Below are 25,563 nucleotides of genomic sequence, written 5' to 3' on the forward strand. Positions count from 1 at the left end.
AGGGTGAGCAGTGATGGTGGCAGTGCAGGTGGGAACAGTGGGCAGGCTTCAGGTGAACTTTGGAGCTTGAGCTGCCAAGAATTGCTGGTGGATCAGATGTATGGGATGAGGGGAATGGAGAATCAAAGGTGACTTCTAGAATTCAGGCTACCATGAGCGCATGGTCACCAGAGCCATTCTCTACCATGTGGAAAACCATGGAGGAACAAACTTGAGAAAATGACCAAAAGATTTTTTTCCGGACAAGTTAGATTTGGATGTCTGAGGTCATCCAAGTGTGGAGAACAGTTCCCAGCTGTGGATACCACTGTGAGGTTTTCCAGGTTCTAAGAATTTGAAGATCATCAGCCTATAGCTGATTTGAAAGCCACTGGTGGTGCGATGATTATGCATTTGGCTGCTACCAAAAGGTCTGCAGTTTGAATCTACCAGTCCCTCCTTGGAAACCCTGTGGGGAGGCTCTACTCTGTCCTGTAGGGTCCCTATGAGTGAGAATCCACTCGATACCAACTTTTTTTTGTTTTGTTTTGTTTTAATACTAAGCTCAGAAAAGTTGTGTGTCAGGGTTGTATTTTTTCACAATACTTATCCAAGCAGTTCGAATCTACCAGCCACTCCTTGGAAACCCTATGGGTCAATTCTACTCTGTCCTTTAGGGTCGCTATGAGATAGAATTGACCCAACAGCAATGGACTTAGAACTTGGACTTAGAGGAGCCCTTTCTTTGTCAAAGCTGAAAGTTTTACTTCATACTTTTAAAAACTGCCATGTCTCATGCTACGTGGCTACCCTTAAAAAAAACATTTTTGGTGCTAACTTGACTTGTCCTTGGTGAAGGGCTCTGTATTCATTTTCAAGGGCTACCGTAGTAAATTACCAAAAACTCAGTGTCTTTAAAAAAACATATAATCCATACAGTCCAAGAAGCTGGACTCTATGAAGAAGAAGGGGCACCAGGATTGGAGGAAGACTCATTAACAGCCTAGACATGCAGATGACACAAACTTGCTTACTGAAAGTGAAGAGGATTTGAAGATGAGGATCAAAGACTTCAGCCTTCAGTATGGATTACACTTCAACATAAAGTAAACAAAAATCCTCACAACTGGAACAAGAAAAAAATCACGATAAACAGATAAAATACTGAAGTCGTCAAGGATTTCATTTTACTTGGATCCACAATCAATACCCATGGAAGCAGCCGTCAAGAAATCAAATGACATATTTTATTGGGCAAATCTGCTACAAAAGACCTCTTTAAAGTGTTAAAAATCGAAGATGTCCCTTTGAGGACTAAGGTGTGCCTGAACCAAGCCATCATATTTTCAGTCGCCTCATGTGCAGCTAAAGCTGGACAATGAATAAGGAAGGCAAAAGAACTGAAACTTGAATTATGTTGTTGGTGAAGAATAATGAATATGCCATGGACTGCTAGAAGAATGAACACACCTGTCTTGGAAGAAGTACAGCCAGAATGCTCCTTAGAAAGGTGGGTGGCAAGACTTGGTCTCACGTACTCTGGACATATTATCAGGAGGAATCAGCCCCTGGAAAAAGACATCGTGCTTGGTAAAGTAGAGGGTCAGTGAAAAAGACAAAGAGCCTCAATGAGACAGATTGACACTGTGGCTGCAACAGTGGGCTCAGACATAGCAATGAGAAAGGCCCAGGGCTGGGCACTGTTCCGTTCTGTTGTACACAGGGTCGCTATGAGTTGGAACTGACTCAACAGCACCTAACAAAAACATCATAAACTCACTAGATCTCCTGGGGATAGAATGTCATATTCACTGTAGAGTAGATAGAGTTTCTTTGTTTGTTTGTTTACCATATTTACTAATACTATGATTTACATTTGATAACTTCCACAATCTGTTGGATCGCTTTTCTTTGGAATGGACACAAACGTGCATCTCTTGCAGCCTGTTGGCCAGGTAGCTAGCTTCCAAATTTCTTTGCATGGTGGAGTGAGCATGTACAGTGCTGCATCTGTTTGTTGAACCAACTCAGTGGGTATTCTGTCAGCTCCTGGAGCCTTGTTTTTCACCAGTGCCTTCAGTGTAGCTTGGACTTCTTGCTTCACTACTACCAGTTCTTCATCATATGCCACCTCATGAAACGACTGAAAGTCGACCATTTCTTTTGGTACTGTGACTCTGTGTATTCTTTCCATCTTTTGTGTGTGTGTGCTTTAAGTGAAACTTTACAAATCAAGTCAGTCTCTCATACAAAAATTTGTATATGGCTTGCTATATACTCCTAGTTCCTCTCCCACTAATGAGACAGCACACTCCTTCTCTCAGCCCTGTATTCCCCGTGTCCATTCAGCCACTTTCTGTCCCCCTCTGCCTTCTCATCTCCAATCCAAACGGGAGCTGCCCACATAGTCTCATGTGTCCACTTGAGACAAGAAGGTCACTCCTCACCACTATCATTTTCTATCCTATAATCCAGTCCAATCCCTGTCTGAAGAGTTGGCTTTGGGAATGGTTCCAGTCTTGGGCCAACAGAAGGTCTGGGGACCGTGACCTCCAGGGTTCCTCTAGTCTCAGTCAGATTATTAAGTCTGATTTTTTTATGGGACTTTGAGGTCTGCAATCTCACTGCTCTCGTGCTCCATCAGGGATGCTCTGTTTCGTTCCCTGTCGGGGCAGTCTTCGGTTGTAGACGGGCATCATCTAGTTCTTCTGGTCTCAGGCTGATGTAGTCTCGGATTTACGGGGCCATTTCTGTCTTCTGGACTCATAATTACCTTGTATCTTTGGTGTTCTTCATTCTCCTTTGCTCCAGGTAGGTTGAGACCAATGGATGCATCTTAGATGGCCGCTTGATAGTGTTTTTAAGACTGCAGACGCCACTCACCAAAGTGGGATGCAGAATGTTTTCTTAATAGATTTTATTATGTCAATTGACCTAGATGTCCCCTGAAAACATGGTCCCCCAAATGCTGCCCCTGCTACTCTGGCCTTCGGAGCATTTGGTTTATTCAGGAAACTGCTTTTGATTTAGTCCAGTTATGCTGACCTCTCCTTTATTGTATGTTGTCTTTCCCTTCACCTAAAATAGTTCTTGTCTACTATCTAAATTTGCGAATATCCTTCTCCCTCCCTTTCTCCCCACCCTCGTACCCATCAAAGAATATTTTCTTCTCTGTTTAAACTATTTCTCAAGTTCTTACAATAGTGGTCTCATACAATATTCGTCCTTTTGCAACTGACTAATTTCACTCAGCCTAATGCCCTCCAGATTCCTCCAAGCTATGAAATATTTCATGGATTCATCATTGTTCTTGATCTATGTGAAGTATTCCATCGTGTGAATGTACCACAATTTATTTATCCATTCATCTGTTGATGGGCACCTTGGTTACTTCCATCTTTTTGCTATTGTAAACAGTGCTGCAGTGAACATCGTTGTGCATATATCTGTTCGTATAAAGGCTCTTATTTCTCTAAGATATATTCCAAGGAGTGGGATTGCCATATCCTATGGTAGTTCTATTTCTAGCTTTTTAAGGGAGTGCCAGATTGATTTCCAAAGTGGCTGTACCATTTTAAATTCCCACCAGTGGTGAATAAATGTTCCAGGCTCTCTACAACCTCTCCAACATTTATTATTTTGTGATTTGGGATTAATGGCAGCCTTTTTTTGCTGGAGTGACATGGTATCTCATTGTAGTTGTGATTTACATTTCTCTAATGGCATTTTTTTTTTAATGGCTAATGATTGTGAGCATTTCCTCTTGTATCTGTTACCTGCCTGAATGTCTTCTTCGTTGAAGTGCCTGTTCCTATCCTTTGCCCATTTTTAAAATGGGTTATTTGTCTTTTTGTTGTTGAGTTTTTGCATTATCATGTAGATTTTAGAGATCAGATGCTGATCGGAAATGTTATAGCTAAAAACTGTTTCCCAGTCTGTCGGTAATCAGTTTACTCTTCTGGGGAAGACTTTGGATGAGCATAAGTGTTTGATTATTAGGAGTTATCTCATTTTTCTTTGGGTGCTTGTACATTGTTAGTAATGTTTTTTGTACTGTTTATGCTATGTATTAGGGCTCCTAGTGTTGTCCCTGTTTTTTCTTCCATGATTTTTATCATTTTAGATTTCATATTTAGGTCTTTGATCCATTTCAGTTAGTTTTTGTGCATGGTGTGAGGTATGGATCTTGTTTCATTTTTTTGTGGAGGGATATCCAGTTATGCCAGCACCATTTGTTAAAGAGGCTGTCTTTCCCCCGTTTAACTGACTTTGAGCCTTTATCAAATATCAGCTAATAAGTGAATGGATTTATGTCTGGATTCTCAATTCTGTTCCATTGGTCTATGTGTCTGCTGCTGTACCGGTACCAGGCTGTTTTGACTACTATGGTGGTATAATAAGTTCTAAAATCAGGTAGTGTGATGCTTCCCACTTTGTTCTTCTTTTTCAGTAATGCTTCATTTATCTGGGGCCTCTTTCCCTTCCATATGAAGTTGGTGATTTGTTTCTCCATCACATTAAAAAATGTCCTTGGAATTTGGATTGGAATTGCAGCATATCTATAGATCGCTTTCAGTAGAAGAGACATTTTTACAATGTTCAGTGTTCCTATCTATGATCAAGGTATGTTTGTCCACTTACGTAAGTCTCTTTTGATTTCTTTTAGTAGTGTCTTGTAGTTTTGTTTGTATAGGTCTTTTATGTCTCTGGTTACAATATTATTCCTAGTATTTTATCTTCTTGGGGGCTACTGTAAATGGCATTGATTTGGTGATTTCTCTCTTTGATGTTCTTTTTGTTGGTGTAGAGGAATCCAACTGATTTTTGTATGTTTATCTTGTATCCTGATATTCTGCTGAACTCTTCTATTAGTTTCAGTAGTTTTCTTGAGGATTCTTTTGGGTTTTCTCTGTATAAGATCAAGTCATCTGCAAATAGAAATACTTTTATTTCTTCTTTACCAATCTGGATGCCCTTTATTTCTTTATCTGGCCCAATTGCTCTGGCTAGGAGCTCCAGCACACTGTTGAATAAGAGTCGTGATAAAGGGCATCCTTGTCTGGTTCCCCATCTCAAGGGAGTGCTTTCAGAGTCTCTCCATTTAGGGTGATGTTGGCTGTTGGCTTTATATAAATGCCCTTTATTGTGTTGAGGAATTTTCCTTCTATTCCTATTTTCTGAGAGTTTTTATCATGAATGGGTGTTGGACTTTGTCAAATGCCTTTTCTGCATCAATTGATAAGATCATGTGGTTCTTGTCCTTTGTTTTACCTATATGGTGGATTACTTCGATTGTTCTTCTAATGTTGAACCATCCCTGCATACCTAGTATGAATCCCATGTGGTCATGGTGAATTATTTTTTTGATATGTTATTGAATTCTATTGGGTAGAATTTTGTGGAGGTTTTTTGCATCTAAGTTCATGAGGAATATAGGTCTGTAATTTTGTGTGTGTGTGTGTGGTGTCTTTACCTGGTTTTGGTATCAGGGATATGCTGGCTTCATAGAATGAGTTTGGGAGTATTCCATCTTTTTCAATGCTCTAAAATACCTTTACTAGTAGTACTGTTAACTCTTCCCTGAAAGTTTGGTAGAACTCACCGGGGAAGCTGTCAGGGCCAGGGCTTTGTTGTTGTTGTTGTTGGGAGATTTTTAATTTTTTTAATTACCTTTTTCAACCTCTCCTTCTGTTATGGGTTTATTTAATTGTTCTACCTCTGTTTCTGTTAGTTTAGGTAGGCAATGTGTTTCTAGAAATTCATCCATTTCTTCTAGGTTTTCAAAGCTGTTAGAGTATGATTTTTCATACTAATCTGATATGATTCTTTTAATTTCAGTTGGGTCTGTTGTGATGTTGGGTAATTTGCTTCTTCTCCTTTTTTTCTTCTGTCAGTTTGGCCAATGTTTTAGCAATTTTGTTAATTTTTTCAAAGAACCAGCTTTTGGTCTTGTTAACTCTTTCAACTTTTTTTTCTGTTCTCTATTTCATTTAATTCTGCTCTACTTTTTATTATTTAATTTCTTCTGATGACTGAGGGTTTCTTTTGTTGCTCTCTTTTTATTTGTTCAAGTTGTAGGGATAATTCTTTGATTTTGGCCCTTTCTCCTTTTTGAATGTGTGCATGTATTGCTATAAATTGACCTCTGAGCATGCTTTACCTGTGTCTCAAAGGTTCTGGTAGGAAGTGTTTTCATTCTCATTGGATACTGTGAATTTCTTTATTCCATCCTTAATTTCTTCTATAACCCAGTCGTTTTTAAGCAAGGTATGCTCAGGTTCTGAGTGGTTGATTTCATTTCCCTGCTTTTTTTTTTTTGTTTTTGATTTCTACTTTTATAGCTTCCTGGTCAGAGAAGATGCTTTGCAATATTTTGATGTATTGGACTCTGTTAAGGTGTGCTTCATGGCCTAATATGTGGTCTCTCCCAGAGAATGTTCCATATGCATTGGAAAAGAAAGTATACTTGGCTGCTGTTGGGTGGAGTGTTCTGTATATGTATGTGAAGTCAAGTTGGTTGATTGTGGCATTTAGATTTTCCATGTCTTTACTGAGCTTCTTTCTGAATGTTCTGTTCTTCACCAAAGTGGTATGTCGAAGTCAGCTAATATTATTGTGGAGCTGTGTATCTCACTTTACAATGCTGTTAGAGTTTGTTTTATGTATCTTGAAGCCCTGTCATTGGGTGTGTATATATTTAATATGGTGATATCCTCCTGGTATGTTGTCTGTTTAATCATTATATAGTGTCCTTCCTTATCCTTTTTGGTGAATTTAACTTTAAAGTCTATTTTGTCAGAAATTGATATTGCCATTCTTGCTCTTTTTTGATTGTTGTTTGCTTGATATATATTTTTGCCATCCTTTGGTTTTAGTTTGTTTGTGTCTTTAAGGAGTGTCTCTTGTAGGCAGCATATAGATGGATCGTGTTTTTTAATCCATTCTTTCACTCTCTGTCTCTATTGGTGCATTTAGTCCATTTACATTCAGTGTAATTATGGTAGTTATGAGTTTTCTGCCATCATTTTGATATCTTTTTTTGTATGTTGTCGAGTTTCTTTTTTCTGCTTAATTTTTTGTACTGAGTAGTTATTCTTTGTATATTGTCTTTTCCTCTTATTCATTGTTGATTTTTTTTTTTTCCCGAGTTGTTATGTTTTTCTTGTATTTTATTTCGATGTGTAGGATTGTTAGTCTCCTTTTTGGTTACCTTAATATTTGCCATTATTTTTCTAAGTTTAAACCTAACTTTTACATCTTTCTATCCCCTTGACTATCTCTGTGTGTGAAAGATCTATGACTACATTTTTCACTCCCTCTTTATTATTTTAGTATTGTCATCCTTTACATAATAACATCACTGTTTCCCTGTTCTGAGCATTTTTTTATCTTGATTTATTTTTGTAATTTCCCTGCCTGGGTTGATATCTGGTTGCTCTGTCCTGCATTCTAATCTTGGGTTGATATCTGATATTGTTGATTTTCTATCAGAAAACCCTCTTTAGTACTTCTTGTAGGTTTTTTTTTTTTTTTAACAAATTCCTTAATCTTCTGTTTATCTGGAAATGTCCTAATTTCACCTTCATATTTGAGAGACGGTTTTGCTGGATATAATATGATGCTGGCTGGCAATTTTTTTCCTTCATCACTTTATATAAGTCATCCCATTGCCTTCTTCCCTGCATGGTTTCTCTCGAGTAGTCTGAGCTTATTCTTATTGAGTCTCCTTTGTAGGTGACTTTTCATTTATTCCTAGCCACTCTTAAAATTCTCTCTTTGTCTTTGGTTTTGGCAAGTTTCTTTATAATATGTCTGGGTGACTTTCTTTTGAGATCTACCTTATGTGGGGTTCAATGAGTCATCTTTCATGGTATCAAGGAAGTTTTCTGCCAACAAATCTTCAACAATTCTCTCTGTCTTTTCTGTTATCCCTCCCTAATCTGATACTTCAATCACTCATAGGTTATTTCTCTTGATAGAGCCCCACATGATTCTTAGGGTTTCTTCATGTTTTTTAAAAATAATTTTATCTGATTTTTCATCAAATATATTGGTGCCACGTTATTTATCTTCAATCTCACCAATTCTGCTTTCCATTTCGTCAATACTGTTCCTCTGTCTACTGAGTTGTCTAATTCTGTAATTTTATTGTTAATCTCCTGAATTCCTGATTGCTTTCTTTCTATGGATTGTTGCAGCCTATTAAATTTTTCTTTATGTTCTTGAGTAAACTTTTTAGTTTCTTCAGCTACTTTATCTGTGTGTTCTTTGGCTTGTTCTGCATTTTGCCTGATCTCCCTGATCTCTTGAAAGTTCTGTATATTAACCTTTTGTATTCTACATCTGGTAATTCCAGGAAAACACCTTCATCTGGAAGATTCCTTGATTCTTTGTTTTGAGAGATTGTTGAAGTGATCATGGTCTGCTTCTTTATGTGATTTGATATTGACTGCTGTCTCTGAGCCATCTATAAGTTATTTTATTTTATTTTTTTACTTTTGCCTACTGTATCCTAGCTTTTTGCTTTGTTTTGTTTTGATATGCCCAAATAGGCTGCTTGAGTGAGCTTGCTTGATCATTTGCAACTTTCAAGATTTAACATCCTGTCACCAGATGGCTCGACCTGTTACCAGGTATATGAGCCTAGGAGTCCATTCACTTTTCTTGTATAGATTCAGCTCAGGTGTCTAGGTAGTTGGTCATCAATTGTAGGTCCTCACGTCCTATAGTCTTATATGGGGAGGGGTGATTGTTGTAGACACAGGTATCTGCTTGCAGCAGGGGGTCACACTCTGAACAAAGACGGTTGCTGAGAACCATCTCCCAAGTATCTGTGAGGAAAGTGCACCTCTGTTTCTATAGTGCACAGGTAGGTGGGTTCTGCAGTCAGACCACAGGCACCCTACGCTTTTGTTTGTAAGGACTGGGAGGCACCTGTTATCCTTGGACCCCTGTTGTGGGTGTCTAGATGATGTGGGTGGAGCCACCAGTCCTCAGGCCCCCAACGTAGGTAGGTGAGGACCCTGTTTAATAGGCAGAGCAGTGTCAAACATCAAAAACACACCTCTCCACCAGAAGGTGAAACAGTTGAAGTTGGATACCCAGCACATACACCACTGCAGTAACAAGGGCCTAATCTACCGAAATGGGCCTACACAGGTCCATGCAGGGGTGAAAGGTATTCAAAGTCCATGGAGCATTTGTGCCTGGAAAGGAGCTTCTTCTGTCCTGAGCTTCCCAGCTTAGTGGAGCTGGCAGATTATCTTTTCCCCCAATTGTTAATTTATTCCTTCTCCAAGGCCAGGAGAATGGCTCAGGCTGCACAGCAACACCTATCTCAGGTGCAGGGAGATCTACAGCTACTGAAGCTGTCTTGGGGGCTGAGCGCACAGTAAAACGAATGCAAGTACTTAGCTTTTGCCAACAACACTGCTCTTCTCTGGTTCCGGAGTTGTGAGTAGACTGTGAGACTTGCTGTCTCCCCCGGAGGAAACTGCATCCTGACTGCTACTGCCAGCCCTGCCACTGTCCCTCCAGGGGACTGTGTCCAAGGGGTGCCCAAGAGACAGAAAGGGCTACATAAAGCAGAGACTCCATCAGCCTGAGACCAGAAGAACCAGATGGTGCCTGGCTACCACCAATGACTGCACTGAAAGGGAACATAGCAGAGAATCCCTGATGAAGCAGGAGGAAAGTGGGATGCAGACCTCAGATTCCAGTAAAAAGACCAGACATAACGGTCTGACTGAGATGGAGGTACCCCAGAGGTCATGACCCCCACACTGTCTGTCAAAACTAAAACCATTCTTGAAACCAACTCTTCAGACAAAGATTAGACTATAGGACATAAAATGATACTGGTGAGGAGTGTGATTCTTAGCTTAAGTAGACACATGAGACTATATGGACAGCTCCTATCTGGAGTCAAGGTGAGGAGGGAGAGGAGAACAGGAGCTGGTTCAATGGACACAGGGAACACAGGTGGAGAGAAGGAGTGTGCTGTCACATTGCAGTGAGAGCAACTAGGGTCACATAACAATGTGTACATAAGTTTTTGTATGAGAAACTGACGTGGATTGTAACTTTTCACTTAAAGCACAATAAAAAAAAATAAAAGAAAATCTAGTATATACTCACAAACAACTTTTATGACCTTCGGGAGATGATGCTTTTCTTCTAAACTTATATCCTAAGATTTGCTGAAGCAGTGCATCAGCTCCCGTTGAGGGGCTGTATTTCTTCCTTGGGTGTTCTGTGCACAATAATGCCAAAGCAAACTTTCCTGAAGTCAGGTATCATTACCTGGATCTTCTGCTCAGAAATCCATGATGAATTATCATTGCCAATTACTAGCTACACAAAGTTATTTTAATTCACATATATGTACATACATATATATCTTCAGTTTCTCTGCAATGCATTCCTTTCTACCCACTCACCCAATTTCCAAAGTTCTAGTTAACCAGCCCTTTTACTGGAGTGTCTATATGACATGGTCATTGTAGCTGCCATGACTCTCCTCAAGCTTTCCGCAAAGAAGAAGTGCATTCTGTCACTCTGGTTCCCTGATGCCTAGCTGACACAAAGTATTGCACAGTGGCACCTTCTCTTACTCATTTCTCTTTTTTTGAATTTAAAACTCAAGTTATATGGTGATTAAGTAATAGAAATGTTATAAATTTAAAAAGAAAAAGTATTGAGAGTATAAAGAGATTAAGAATGACAGCATGAGATGAGACAGTGAAAGATTTCAGACCCTTCCCGCCTCCCTGTCACAGCTGGCAACCCCCAATAATCTTCGGTTTCTATATATTTGCTTATTTCATACAAGTAAGATCATACAGTAGTTGTCCTTTTATGACTAACTTTCTTCAATCAGCATGATGTTTTCAAAGCCTAGCAAGAAAGAATTTTCAAATTCCAACTATAGCTAACCTCAGTTTCTGCTATCATTCCCAGTTCTCCATCCTTTCTCCAACTAGTGTACCACCTTTGTCTTTTCTGTTGCTGCCCCATTCTGCCCTTTGGTAGCTGAGCCCTGCTTCCTGCTCCCTCCTTGGTCTCTGTACCCCTCTAACACACTGCTGGCAGGTTCCGTTTCTGGATCTTGTCTTTGGAGCTTTCCCTCCATCCAACACACATGACCTAGCTCTATCTCTTTCTGGATCCTGAAGTCTACAGTCTTTCCCACATATTCACAAACATACACAGACCTTTAGGTTGACATAGGCAACCCACCCAGACACACCCAGTTAAGGTGGTTGTGTGCTGTCTGTCTGAGGTTTCTGGCATCAGGTTCTCAGATACGGATATCTCTTTCTGCCTCACGCTGAAGGAGTTCCTCTAATAAGGACAAGGGCTTCTATTCCGAGAAAAGCAACTTTAATCCCCTACTGTAGCTTGGTTAAGAAGGGTACAAGAAAGAGGTATACACGTAAGAGTCTTAACTAAATATACGCATTCTTCTCTTTAAGTATAACTTCTCCGTAAAACAGCCTTTCAGTAAAAGAGGTTGAAAAGAGGTGAGCATTGCTCTCCTTTGAGCGTTTACACCCCAAATTTACTAAGAAAATCACCCTCATAGAAAACTTCTTTCAATGACGTCACACATTTATTATGAAGTTTCAGGGGAATGAGGTCATTTCTAAGTTCCGAAGGAACAAATTCATTGGAATTCAATAAATGTGGAATTAAAGAAAAATAATTTCTTAAAAAATGAACTACCATAAACAGTGCCACTTTACAATGGAGACTTTGTCTTCCACAGCAGTGCCCCCAAAGGGTGGTGGGTCTCTGGGGAAGAAGAAAGAAACCATGGGGTCTGCAGAGGTGGAGGATATGGTGATGGAGAGGCCTCCAGGGGTCCCTATGACCAAAGCTTTGGGGTCACAGGTGAGGATAAGGACCCTGAAAGCTCAACTAAATCTACTATTCTCAGAGGTCTCTATCCAAGAGGAAAATGCCCAAGAATCAACAACATCCCAAGCAAAAAGCCCAAGTTCCAGGCCCAGGAAGATTCCAAAAGCATCAGAGAGCCCTTTTCCTTCATCTTCTACCGAGCAGACCTCTCACTCCTCCAGCTACAGGGCTACTTCAGAGAAACAATGGGTCAGGTGCGCATATTTCACCCAGATGCGCACAGTCAAGGGGGCGGCGGTCGCTTGGCAGACCAAAACCTCCTTTGCCCCCGTGGGCAAGATGCCCCAGGTCTTTGAGGCTGAGCTCTCTGAGGAGAGCACCATCGGCTCTGCCCCCAGTCTGGCCAACACTGAGTCCCTGGTCAGCACCCTGGAGCCCTGGCAGGAGGGGCCCCAGACCTGTACTTCGGACCCCACCGACCAAGGGGAGAAGCATGGGGAGAGCCCCCGCGCAGCCACCCCGGAGTGGCTGGTGACCCGTGAGCGCGGCTTCCGCTGCGTGGCCTGCGGCCGCCTGTTCCAGTCCCGGGAGGCCCTGGTTGCGCACGCGGCGCATGGTGTGAGCCAGAGCTTCAGCTGCCGGGTCTTCTTTCAAGAGCTGCTGGAGAGGCCGCTGCCAGGCTCAGTCCAGGGGAGGCCCCAACGCTGCCACCTGCTGGCCAGGCGTTACCTGATGGCCTCCAAGAAGAGGGAGGTGAGGGAGATGAGAGCAGTCTGCAGGCGCCTGGAGGAGCAGCTGGAGAAGCAGAGAGAAGAATTGAAGAGGCTGAGGCACCAGCTGGACAGGCTGCAGAGGCAGGCCAGGCCGCAGAAGGTGCAGCACCAAGGCCAGAGGGGGAAGGACCTAAAGACCTGCTAGCACCCTGGGACTAGGAGGAGCAGGGCCTTTGGGCTGGAAACGAGGGCCCTTCATGAGAGACCTCCATTCAGGTTCGTTTAACCCAGCTCCCCTGGAAGATCTTAGCCTCCTTCCCCTGTGACCACCAGCCTTCCACCCTAAGGGCACAAAGACCTCCAGCCCTAAGGAAGAAGCCCCAGATAGCTGAACACAGACACCAGGTCCCCTCAGAGGCTCCCCTGGCCCAGGAGAGGACAGGACAGGCCTCATCTTGATGGTGAGGTCTTGGGACCCCTAAGGATGAGCACAGAGTAAGTAGGGAAAGGGGAATGGGATTTCAGTGGGACTTGGGAGGCTAAGGGGGACCCTGGTGAGGTGTGATGGTGAAGGGGGTATCAGTGAGTTCTTTGGAGGAGAAAGAATCAGAGAGATGGCAGGGTGTCAGGAAACCTGCCTGCAGGTGAGCAGTGGGCATAAAGCCCTAAACCAAGGACTCTGGGTCCCTTCCCAGCAGCATACAGGCAGAGAAAGAGGTAAGGCTTGGCAGGAGGAGAGGAGGGCCCGGTGAAGGAAAATGAATTCACCCCAGCCATGTCTTCTGGTCTCCTAGGGTGAATTTGGGGTTCTGATTAGGATGCATTGTTGTTGCCTCATTAGGGGAATGTAAGTGGGAGGTGGTGTAGAAAAATCCCCCTGGGTGTTAACCATTTCTGGATAAGAGTTGATCCAGTGCTTACAGGGTATTTCTTGTAGAGTATGTCCTCGGGTAAGGGGTAGAGCTTTGGAACTTTTTCTTCTCCTTTAAATAAAGCTGTACATTCCAGTTCTTGACACGTCAATAAATCTCGTTAATTCCCCCCCCCCCCTCCGTGGTCAAATCTGTTCTGTCCCGAGGTCAAAGAACTGGAAGAAAAAGGCCATCTGAGATGAAAGAAGCAAAAGAGAGGAGAGGGTTCTTAACCTGGGGAGAAGAGCGAGAACACAGGTATGGATGTGAAGAGGGAAATTCAGGCCCAGGCTCAACAGTGGACAAAAAAGACCAAGTCTCAGTCACAACATCAAATCCCAGGTGTGGGGAAGCCCTGGACATGACAGGGATGTATCCATCTCTCTGGGCGATGAGACCTCAGAGGGCAGAGGAAAGGAGGGCAGGACCTCTAGGATGGGCACCTCCATCCACAGTCTGTCCTGTGTGTATGCCTCAGAGTGACAGAGACAGCTCCTGTGAGGGAGAGGGCCACAGGCAGAGAAGAGCCAAGGTGTTCAGACCAGGTAAATTCTGCAGTCTCCTAAGGATCCAGAACAAAAAATCAGAGATTCTCAGAGGTATCAGGGTGGGAGGGGTTGGCATTCCCAGGCTGGGGAGAGGCTGGCTGGGGAGGTACTGCTTTCTGAAGTCTTTTGATCAACATCTTTCTTCTTAAAAGCTACTTTCCCGGTTGATGTCCTCTATGCTCTAGGCTCAGACCTGAAAAGGGCCTCGAATGCACAAAGGCGGGTTATACAGTGGGTCAAGGCAGGGAGGAGGTGGTACCAGCACATCCAGGAAAGAGAATTTTCCGGAGCCTCATGAGTTACCTAGTGAATCGCACATGGTGTCCAGCCTTCTACATTTAGCTGTAGACATGTGCTTGCAAACGTGTTTGAGGGGTAACTCTACTGACTTCCCAAAATTATTTTTGGTCATTTCCAGTTATAGAGACCAGAAGAGCTCACTGGTTCCAAGAACAAGAAGAAATGCACTGGATCTGATTATTACTGTCTGTGGTGTGCTCTCCTTCCAGTGATTAAAATCTTTTGTCTGTCATTATAGAAAATTTTCACCTATTTAAAATATCTAACGAAACACATTAAAATATACATGTATCTATGATGTTTATCAACTTCCAAAGTTCTGAAATTGTTTTTTATTACATTTTCGAGATTACAGATTTGTATGACAAAAAAGTTATGTCAGGGTCCCACCCTCGTATGTAATTTGCTCCCACTCCCACAAGGTATCCAATGTTAATAGACACATATGTGTCCTTCCCTACACTTCTCTGCAGGGACACATATACACAGTCACAGGTACACAAGTACATCTGCTGGGATGTTTGCTTTTATGGAAACTTGGTCTCACTCTATCCACATTGCTCTTGCCCCTTCTTTCACTTGACATTCTACCTTGATTCTCTGTAAGTCATTAGATATGGCACTAACACTATATTTTTGGGTCTTTAACTTACATGAATAATTTAAATAGATGATATCAATTCAGTACACTTTATCTGGACTTGTACATGTTGTTGTTAGAAGCTATCAAGTCAGTTCTGACTCACAGTGACCCTAGGCACCACAGAACAAAACTCGGCCGGTCACTGCAATCCTAATAATCGTTGCTATATTTGAGCACACTGTTGCAGCCATTGTATCAATCTCATTGAGGGTCTTCCTCTTTTTCCCTGGACCTCTGCTTTACTAAGCATGATGTCCTTTTCCAGGGACTGGTCCCTCTTGATAAGATGTCCAAAGCCATCCTTACTTCTAAGGAATATTCTGGCTTTCTCTGCTCAAGACAGATTTATTTGTCCATACATAACACCACTAAAATGGAAACATTATCATCCATGCTTTTTAAGTCCACTCTTCCTGCATGTTCTAACTCTCCTCCCCCTGTTCTTTCCCACAAGTGAATCCAAGGTAATTCAGGTTAACAATGTGGTAAGTAGTCTCTCCTATCCTTGCTTAAACAAGCCCACACAGACTTGCATGTACCCTCGTCTTCTCATTTATACACACACATAAACATACACAGGTATTCAAGCATATTCAAACAATTGATATTGTTTAACCCAGATGTGCTCATTTTATATACACTTCTCTGCACCTTGATTGTTTCAGTAATACTTCCATAATACTTCATAGAGATTTCTCCCACTCAACTACTACAACTCTTTTTCATTCTAATGACTCCCTGTTTTATTGAGGATGTAGCTTTACCATAAGTTATCTATCATTCCACCATCAATGGACAGTCAAAGTTTCGTCATATTAATAATAACTATCCTTTGTGTACTACAGGATTTGTTTCTGTGGAATAGACTCCACAGAGTGAGATTTCCAATTCAAAGAATGTTAAAAGTACAGAGTCATGGCCATATCTTTCCCCTAGAGGCTGCCATAATGCACCTCTCCAGCCACCTCTCAGGGCATCCTTCTCCCCACAGCCCAGCCAGCTATAGGTGGTGCTGATTTTCAAATTGTGCCAGTTTCACTGGCAGTTTGATATTTTCTGAACTTGGACTATGTTTACTGGGCATGTGGATTTACTCTGAATGAACTGTTTGAATTCACTGCTCATTGTTCAAGTGCATAACTTTTATCCTTCTGTGTAAAATGGAAATTGTTATTAAGGCTTGTCATCTCCATTTCACATGATTTCCCAAATCTATGATTTGTGTATCACATTTTTGCAAGCTTTGTGCCCCAGAACGATCACTTGAGTCAGCACCATTTATTAAATAAATATAATTTTCTTGAAATACGACCTTTGTAAGTTATTGTGACTTCTTAACAGATTTTGTTTCATTGGTCGACTTGTCAGCTTCTATGCTATGTAATATCAATTTGTTCTGTTACCCGAAGAGGTAGACACCTGTCACTATCCTGCTTTTTCATGTTTTACTTTGGTAAAACCGCCCTGGTTTTGCAGCGATTAAGTGCTCAACTGCTAGTCCAAAGAAAGTGTGGCAGGTCGAACCCACCAGGTGTCCCCAAGGGAGAAAGACCTGGTGTTCTGCTCCCATAATGATTACAACCTAGAAAACCCTATGGGGCAGTCAAATGGGATGGCTTTGAGTCAAAAATTGCCTCCAAGTCTCGTAACAACAGGAATATTCTTTGTTATCTATTCTTTGTTATCTACTGTAGTATTTGTAGCATATGATTACTGTATACAGTTCAAAAACAACTATCTTAATATTCTGGCTAGAAATGCATTCCACTTATATATTAGTTTTAAGGACCTCCATTTAATCGACAAGACGTTCCATTTGAAAATATGGCATATTTTTGCATATATTCAGGTTTCATTTTATGTACTTTAATACACTGTTTTCCCTCATAGAGGTCCTTTGCTGCTCTGGTTAAAACAATGTTTTGCTAAATATTTTACAGTTTTGGACACAGTGTGGTACAGTCAAGTAGTAAGGGAAAGAGAACGGTCTGCCCTTCCCACCCTTGCCAATTTTAGACCCTTATTCTATACTGGAGAGAAACCATTGATTTTGATGCATTTGTCTTTTATGCAGGTATATAATTATATCATCATTATTTTAAATATCTCTTTTAATACTTGTACTAGTTATTTAAATTTTCTAGTTTATTCCTTCACCTAAAAACTATGTTGAGTGATAGCAAAATTTTTGTCTAGTTCCAAATTTATCGGAATGGGTTTAATATTTTTCCATTTATCTCACACCTGATAAGTTTGGGGAGAATTTGTTATGCACCAAGAGATAACTAATACTCTGAGCTACTGACCTTTATGGTAATCTACACACGACTTGTTTCTGACAGTTAAGTACTTCCACCTGGCCTCTGTTCAGCTGGGATTTACATTGCTACTAGGCAGCCCAGCTCCCACTAAAACCTGATCCTATAGAGAATTGTTCTTGTTAGCTGTCATCAAGTCATTTCTAACTCATGACAACCCCATGTGGGCATAGTACAAGTGTTCAATAGGGTTTTCAAGGCTGTGATCCTTTAAAAGCAGATCGTCAGGACTGTCTTCTGAGGTTCTTTTGGTTAGGTTCAAACCTCCAAACTTTCAGCTAGTATAGAACACTTAACTGTTTGTGGCACCCAGGGACCCCCTGCAAAGGATACATATTGGATAAGCTCCATGTTGCTGGTGCTCCCCTCATCTCCACGTTCCTTATTCTTTTGATGAAATGGGTGTCCTTCAGGACCTCCAAGAAATGCCCACATATTGGAGGCTTTTATTTCTTCTTCCAACACCCGACACAGTAGGTCTGGCATTTCGATTTCATAGAATTTGGGCCGTTGCCTTTTCCAACCTTCCAAAAGCAATCCCACAGCATATTAAACCCATTTCCAGAACCCTTGCTACGGCAATAAATCCTTGTCAACAAACTCTCCTTGACCCAACTTTATATTAAACTCCCCTTGACTCAGCACCTTCAGCACTCGTCCCTCAGCACACCCCCGTCCTGCTCACACAAGGCAGCCAGATCTTGCAGCTCCTTCAGTGTACAGTCCCTCCCCCTCAACCACAACCAGCACTTCCCCGGTGGCTATGCTGGTATCTGACAGCTAAGTATCTGGACAAATGCATGGGACTCTATCTGAGGATTCTGCAAGGGAAACTGTTGAAGGTGGATTGGGGAGGTGGCGGGAAACCAGAACAAAGAGTATGAACATTCCAGAGGTTGAAATTAAATGAGCCCAAATCCCAGAGCTGCACATCCGTTGTGGACAGAAATAGCTCCAAGAGAAGCCCTCTCTCATATAAATGGGATAGAGGGTCCATAAAGGAGAGAGACGGGCAGGTGGGCAGGTGGGCAGACACCTGAAACTCTGGCAGAGGAGAATCCTTCTCTCTGACCAGAGTATGGAAGAACCAAATATTGTAGAGAAAGCTCCATTACATTTTCTCTCTCTCTGCTGTTAACTGGCACCTAGTCAATTCTACCTCAAAGGCTGAGACTTTTCAAAAGCAGATCACCAGGCTTGTCTTTTGAGGTGCTTCTTGACAGGTTCCAACTGCCAGCCTTTTGGCTGGTTGTCCATCCAGTGCTTTGGCCCCATAGGTAGAACCAGTCACTTATGTGTACAACAGAATGAAGAGATTAAAGCCCCAGCATTCCTGCCAGTGGGCCAGGAAAGCACTCCTTCAGAACTCAGACAGCAGCAGAGAAATAAAGAGAGGAGACTGTGCAAGAAAGAGATTCTGCAGACTTGCTATGAAATCCTGGTTCACCCCCCAGATGCATCTGCATTGCCCTGACTCTAAGAAGCATTATCAAATCCTTTAAGAGGCGCCCTATGGGTTAGAACACCATCAAGGTTCCAGACTGAGTGGGGCTCACATAGATTAGATCTGAATACAGCTGCAAAGCCTTCAAAAATTGAACTTACATTTGAACCATAGAATACAGAAGATGGGACAGAACTTGGAGCCTGAACATAACTGGGTCAATAGACTGCTAAAAACAAAAAACAAAAAAGAAAAAAATTCTCATAAAATTAAGCCAGACTTGTAGTCTTGAAATCATAAGACACAGATTTTAAAATGCTATTCTAATCATTCTCCAAGAAATAACACGGACACTTTTTAAATAAATGGAAAGATAATAGGTGCTATTTGCAAAGGAAAATTTTACATGGTAAAAATACATGGTAGAAATAAAATTCATTTGATAGTTTCAAGAGCAGAATGGTGATGACTGAGAAAAAAAGATGAGTTTAAAATATTTACTCTGAAAAGAGAGAAAAAATATGGAAAAAAATGAACAGAGCCTCAAGAATTAGAGAAAAAGTCTGTTTATTTATTAGAACTCCAGAAGAAGTGGAGAAAATGTGTGCTGTAGGAAAACATATTTGATGAAATACTGGGCAAACACTTTCCAAATTTGATGAAAGACGTAAACTTACAGCTTCAGAAGGTCAGCAAACCCCAACAGGTTAATCCTAAAGAATTCTATGTGAAAATATATTTTTATGCAAATATTGTGTTACGTGTTTTTTGCAAATCACACGCTCCCCTCCCCCCAAACCGGCATATTTGCAAGTATGCTATGCTAGTTTTTTACACCAACATATAAAAAAAATAAATAAAATTAGGCACCATTCTCATAAGAGTACCCGGGAAGGGGAAGGCTCAGTTGGCAAAGAATATCTATAATGTGTGCATTATTTGCACAAAAATACAGTACATCATAATCAACTGCAGAATAACAAAGATCAACAAAATACCCAGGAAGAAGCTAGAGAGAAAACAATAGATTTCACATGGGAAAAATAATTTCACTGACTCTTTCTTCATTATCAGAAAACCACAGAGGCTGAAATGTTGTGAAAAAACATTTTTTCAACACTGAAAGATCAGAAACATTACCCCAGATTTCTATATCCAATCATTACCTTCAGGAGTAAAGAAAAAATAGTGCCATTCTTAGCGAAGGAAAACTGAGAGAATTCATCGCCACCAGACTTCTCCCAAACGAGACTCTAATGGAAGTGCTTCAGGAGGTAGACTTGGAATTTCACCCGTATTTCAGGAAAGCAGAAAACATGGGAACTATGTGGGTAAATATACTGTGTTAATACTGTAGTCACTGCACAACATGGCGCTGGACATGACTCTTTGGAAAGTTTTTCCAGTCTCTTGGAAATGCTTGGGAACATACTCTTGACAGAAAATCATTACTAGAGAATAGAATTAATTTTGACAATATCTGAAAGATGTCTGTAGTCAAGTCTGGTGAATAAAATGGAAACTAAATTTTGGGACCCAAAATAAGGTGTGGTAACAAAAAATGAGTCTCAATTCCGATGTGGCCATGAGCTGGCTCTGAAGGCCGGCCTTCCCCAGAGAGGCGTTTCAGGCACATTGGGAGCAATGGCTTGTTGTTCTTGTTGCTAGGTGCTATCGAGTGGATTTCTGAGTCATTGAGGCCCAGAGTGAAGGCAATACTGTCCCAACAGGGTTTCCTGAGTTTTAAGCTTAATGGGAGAGGATTGCCAGATGTTTACTCCTTTGAGCCTTTGGGTGGGTTCAAACCATTGACCTTTCGGTTAGCAGTCAAGCACTTAAACTTTGCACCACCAGGGCTCCTTGGAATAATGGCAGCACCGCAGAATTTGGTACAAACTTCCCCATGGGCCTTCCCTGAGAAGTAACCTCTTTGCTGAAGTACCAAGTTTAGTTTTCATACATAGTCATTCTGTACAAAGTCTACATAAGAATTAGAGTGTTTCCTTGAATAGACAACATTTTACATGCCCTCCATGAAGAAAATGCCTCAAGGGCAAATTTTAAGAGTAAACCAAGGCATTTCCCATCACTCCTTAACCTGAGAGGCTCTTCGTGAGGATTTCCTAAACACATGGAAAAGAACATAGTAGACACTGCCTTCTTTTACCTCTTCCCTCCTAAACAAACTGAAACCTTTGCTAAGATGTCAGGTGTCAAGCCCCAAACTCCTCTTCTTATCCTGTATGTAAGTTCTGTAATGAGACCAGGACCCAGGCAGTATTTCCCATCTTCCAAAGTTTCGAGGTCCAGTGAAATCCTGTTACAAGTCACTAGATCAGCCCAGGAGCTGGAAGACTGAAATTCCTGGTCCTCTGACAACTGGGAAGGGCAGGGTGGGATTGGGCAGAGCCTCCTTGACCATCACTTGCCCCAAGAGGCTCTGGAGGCTGCTTCATGTTATAAGTCAAAGGCCCTTCCAGCCCAGTCGCATAAGAGCAGGGAAAGGCTTTTGCCATTGAAAGAAGAAATGGGCTCAGGAGCAGCGGGTTTGAGGCCATTCAGCTTCTGTCAGCTTTGCGGCTTCGGACATCTTGGCCGCTGGTCGCCTTCACAACTGGGTCTTTATACCTCTCCACCTCTCTCTCCCTCCCAGTACCATGGGCTGTGGCTTCTGCTAGTTTTAATGATTTCAATGTTTCAGTAGCTCCTCGCCCCACTCAGAGGAGGCAGATTTGCAGGGTGTGAGGGACAAACCCATAGTTCTGCTTAGGTTTCCTTCAACAGAAACACTCCTGAGGTGACAAGCTGTCCTGACTGATCCTGAGACCAAGACAGAGAAACTCAGTGAGGGGGTCATTGGCTTCTGGAAGTGTCAGCACTCTCAGAGACATGTCCTGGGGTCATGCCCAATTGCAGGAAAAATGAAGTGGCTCTGAACCTCGGTGTGTTGATCGTCCAGTACACAGGACCCGGAAGCCTCTGGAGGATTCTCAGTCTTAGTCTAACCCAGCACTGGGGAAATCCTCACAGGGTGGGAGCAGTGATATTCCTGGGTATCTTTATTCTAAAAATCTCAGAGTAGTTGATACAGTCTTGGGAGGTGGGAAAAGAGAAAGATTGGGACCACAGGAGGGCGGCAAAAGAAGGAGGCTCCTATCACTCACTCCCTCTGGGATCTTGTTCAGGTTTTTTTGTTTTTTAATGCAACTTGGGCTCCAGGCAGACACTTATTGCTAAAGTTGTATTTCTCTGTTTTAATTTATGATATCTAAGTCAAATCTGGAGTCTTGAGCTGATTTTGATAATTCGTCTTTCGTCTGTGCAGACAAGAGTCCGCTCACACCCATGATGAGAGCAAAGGAAATAAATTCCCTAGCCTAGACCAGGGCGGGCTCTCTTGCTCCTCAAACTAAGAGTACCACACATGGGGAGCTCTCCTAGGGCAGCGCAGGCGGTGAGTCCAGTCTGGGGCCCTGGGAAGGGGACAGGGTGGGTGCCAGGCAGTGTGGCCTCTGTGGCTTCACCTTCTCCTCCAGGAAGTGCATCTCGAAGGCCTCCACGTTCAGATCCTGACGCTAACCACAAGTTCTCACCCTTCTGTGTCCACTGTCTGGACCCAAGTCCCCATATGCCTCCTCTGCCCTCCTATCCCATCATATGCGCTGTGATCAGGCTCAGGTATGTACCCTGGGTCTCGCCCTCTATGGCCTTAGGGTCCCCGAGTTCTGTTGGGACCTGCCAGTCTGGCCAGTCTTAGGTGTGGGTGGGGATGGGTGGGCTGGGACTGTCACAAAAGGCTCCTGAAGCCAGCTCTTTCCTGCTCCCCGCCAGCTTGTGGTAGGGCTGCCCAGGACCCCGCACCTCTCCCGGGTGCCCCTCTCTGAGCATCCCTGCCGCCCTCTCCCCTAGTTCTTGAAGCGCCTTCTCTTGATGCACAGATGCAACTGAGCACCTCACCACACTGAACCCGGAGTTGGCTCTCAGCTAGATTAAAGACCTGAACCTGAAATGCACAACCTTAAAAGCACTAGAACCAATAACTCATTGTTGTCTAATCCATTCCGACTCATAGGGACCATAAAGGACAGAGTAGAACTGCCCTATAGGGTTCCCAAGGAGCGCCCGGTGGACTTGAACTGCCAACCTTTTAGTTAGCAGCTGTAGCTTTTAACCACTACTCCACCAGGTTTCCTAAAACTGCTAGATAGGTGGGAAATGAAAAAAGAAAAAAAAGTAAGTAAAAAAATTTTAAGAAAAAGAACAATTACGGAATATGTAAAAGAAAAAAAATAACAAAACAAAAAAACAACTACAAAAAAAATCACATAATATGAGACTGTAACCTCACATTATGGACTCAAGGCTGGGTTGTATCTTTCTTTGCAAATAAGTCTTAGATTAGGGAATTGGTACCAGGAGTAGATACACACTCTCACTTCAGGAAAACGGAAAATCTGGGATTAATTGACCTGGATAAGGCGGAAAACAGTGATAACCACATAATATTTAAAGATGAAATCCTAACAGCCTAAAACATGCAGTGAAAATTTTCTAAGTAAAGTAGCATCAGAAGAGGCCTTTAATCACTACACAAAATGGGTCAGTAGTTCAAGATCTCCCTACAAAGATGGAATCAACTCAATGGCCAACTGGTTTTGGGTTTGGTAGATCACTTTCAGGCAGGTTCCAGCAAACACGCAAAAAACAGATCATTTCAATCTTGTACACAGTCATTAAAGAAGAGAAAACTATGAGATGCTTCCCAACTTGTTCCCTAAGGCTACTTTAATATTTATACCAAATTAGAAAAGGAAGGTGTAAAAGGAGTTACAGGACAAGCATAGTAAGCAATTGAGATGCAAAAACCTACATAAAATGCTGGCAAAGAAATCCAGCAAGGTATAAAGCAGGTAATACGCCATGATCAAAGGGGTTTATTTAAAGGATGCAAGCTTGAGTGAACATTAAAGGTTTAACAATTTAATTCACCACATGTGTAGGTTAAGGAAGAAAAGACATAGGCTCACCTCAAGAGACGGTGAAAAGGCAGTGATAAAATCCAACCACACTGAGACATAAGAACTCTGAGCAAACATGGAACAGAAAAGGAGTTCCCGAATGTGGAAAACTACAACTAGCATGATAGTTCCTGGTGAAATATGGGACATTCTCTTTAATATTCATTAGCAATAAGGATGCTTTCTCTCATTATTTCTATTAAATATTTAACACTGGAGTACAAAAAGAAAACGTATAACTCTTATTATTCATAGATTATAGGAATGCCTCCACAGAAAAATTTAAAAACCATAGAAAATATTAGAATTAATATTAGTTAATCATAAATACAAAGTAAAAAATAAAGTTAATGTCTATGCAGCGGCATCAAGACAACTCTGTCACAGCTCTCAGTGAAAGCAGAGGACACTGACAGGGAAACAGCGGGATCCAGGTGGGTTAGACCACGGAGGGGAGAGCACTATTTTACACTGGGCTGGATTTATAAGCACAGGTATGTGTGTTAGTTACCTAGTGCTGCCGTAGGAAAAAAAAAGATAACACAGTTGGGTGGCTTTAGAGAATAAAAATTTATTTTCTCGCAGTTCAGGAGGCTACCTGCCTCAATTCAGGGTATGGCTCATGTCTACTCTAGCTTCTAGCAGCTTCCAGCCACCCTTTGTGTTCCTGGTCTTGTAGGTGCATCTGCTCCATTGTCTGTCTTCCTCTCCCACTGAGTGTGTCTGCGTCTATTCTGCTGTTTATATAACTCAGAAGGGACTAGGTTTAGGACCCACCCTACACTGGTATGGCCTCATTAATATAATTTTAAAATCCTCTATATCCAAATCAGGTCACATTTACGGGTACGGCGGTTAGGATTTCAACATACCTTTTGGGGTTATACAATTCAGTCCATAATAGTGCCCTCACCAGATATTCTGGACTGAGAATACTAGCATGAGCAGCTAGGAGTGGTTCTATTTTTTTCCCGCATTAGTTGGTTGTAACTTGTCTCAATGGCCACTCATATGAACTTTGGAGCAGCTTATTATGAAGACCCTGGCCAACCTTTCGCACCCATGTCCATTGTGTGGAAAAACACACAGACTCCCATCACTGAAGCCTTGGGAAATTCACTGATAAGTGTGGAATGGAGTTGGGACCAGAATTGTTTCGTGGCCTTGATAACATGGCATAGCTGTTAGATATCCACATGGAGATGTCAGGTAATAATACTAACAGCTAACACTTACTGAGTACATGCGCTGGTGCTGGGATTCTTGTAAGGGCTTCTCCTTTCCTAAGATATTTGTTCTGCATGATAGCCCTATGAGGAATGTACCATTATAATGCACATTTTATACATGAAGAGGCCGATACAGAGATTTAAGCTGATATTTGACTATAAGTCTGCACCCAGGAGGAGCTGAAATGGCTGGAGGTGTAAATCTCACGTCCTCAGCTACAGACCAATGGCTGTGGACACACTGAGGCATTCCAGACAGAGGGTGTCAATAGAGAGAGAGGACTAAACACCGAGCCCTAGGGCACCCTGACGCCTACAAGCTGGCCAGGTGAACCACAGCCAACAAAGCTCTCTGAAGGTCAGTGTGGTTCCTGGAAGGTGGTCTGTCCTTTCTCTAAGCCGAATTTCCCCACTGCCCCTCCCACCTGCACTGCCTTGTCCCCTTCGTAATAGCAGGGACAGTGTGTAACTTTCACCACTGCCCAAGATCCCAAGGTTACAATAACATTGGTATGGAAAGCAGAATGATGGAGTCAGGAAGCCTGGTGGTCATATGCAGCCAGTTGGAAACAGAAAAGAGCAAATAAACAAGGGGAGAAGA

At 42.2% G+C, this 25,563-nt stretch overlaps 1 protein-coding gene across 1 annotated transcript; it reads left to right on the plus strand.

The window, feature by feature from the left end:
- The first annotated feature begins 252 nt into the window (after positions 1 to 252).
- Positions 253 to 23,957, plus strand: LOC135229608 (protein FAM170B-like). Its single transcript, XM_064279059.1, has 2 exons — positions 253 to 13,720; positions 14,429 to 23,957. Exon 1 carries the CDS (start codon positions 11,695 to 11,697, stop codon positions 12,754 to 12,756), a length of 1,062 nt encoding a protein of 353 aa, XP_064135129.1. The 5' UTR covers positions 253 to 11,694; the 3' UTR covers positions 12,757 to 13,720; positions 14,429 to 23,957.
- The last annotated feature ends 1,606 nt before the right edge of the window (positions 23,958 to 25,563 follow it).

This window comes from Loxodonta africana, unplaced genomic scaffold (assembly GCF_030014295.1).
Source record: "Loxodonta africana isolate mLoxAfr1 unplaced genomic scaffold, mLoxAfr1.hap2 scaffold_423, whole genome shotgun sequence".
In the NCBI taxonomy this organism is placed as follows: domain Eukaryota; kingdom Metazoa; phylum Chordata; class Mammalia; order Proboscidea; family Elephantidae; genus Loxodonta; species Loxodonta africana.

Bases quoted from the DNA above. Each gene is read 5' to 3' on its own strand.
- LOC135229608 (XM_064279059.1), top strand. From the start codon at position 11,695: ATGAACTACCATAAACAGTGCCACTTTACAATGGAGACTTTGTCTTCC.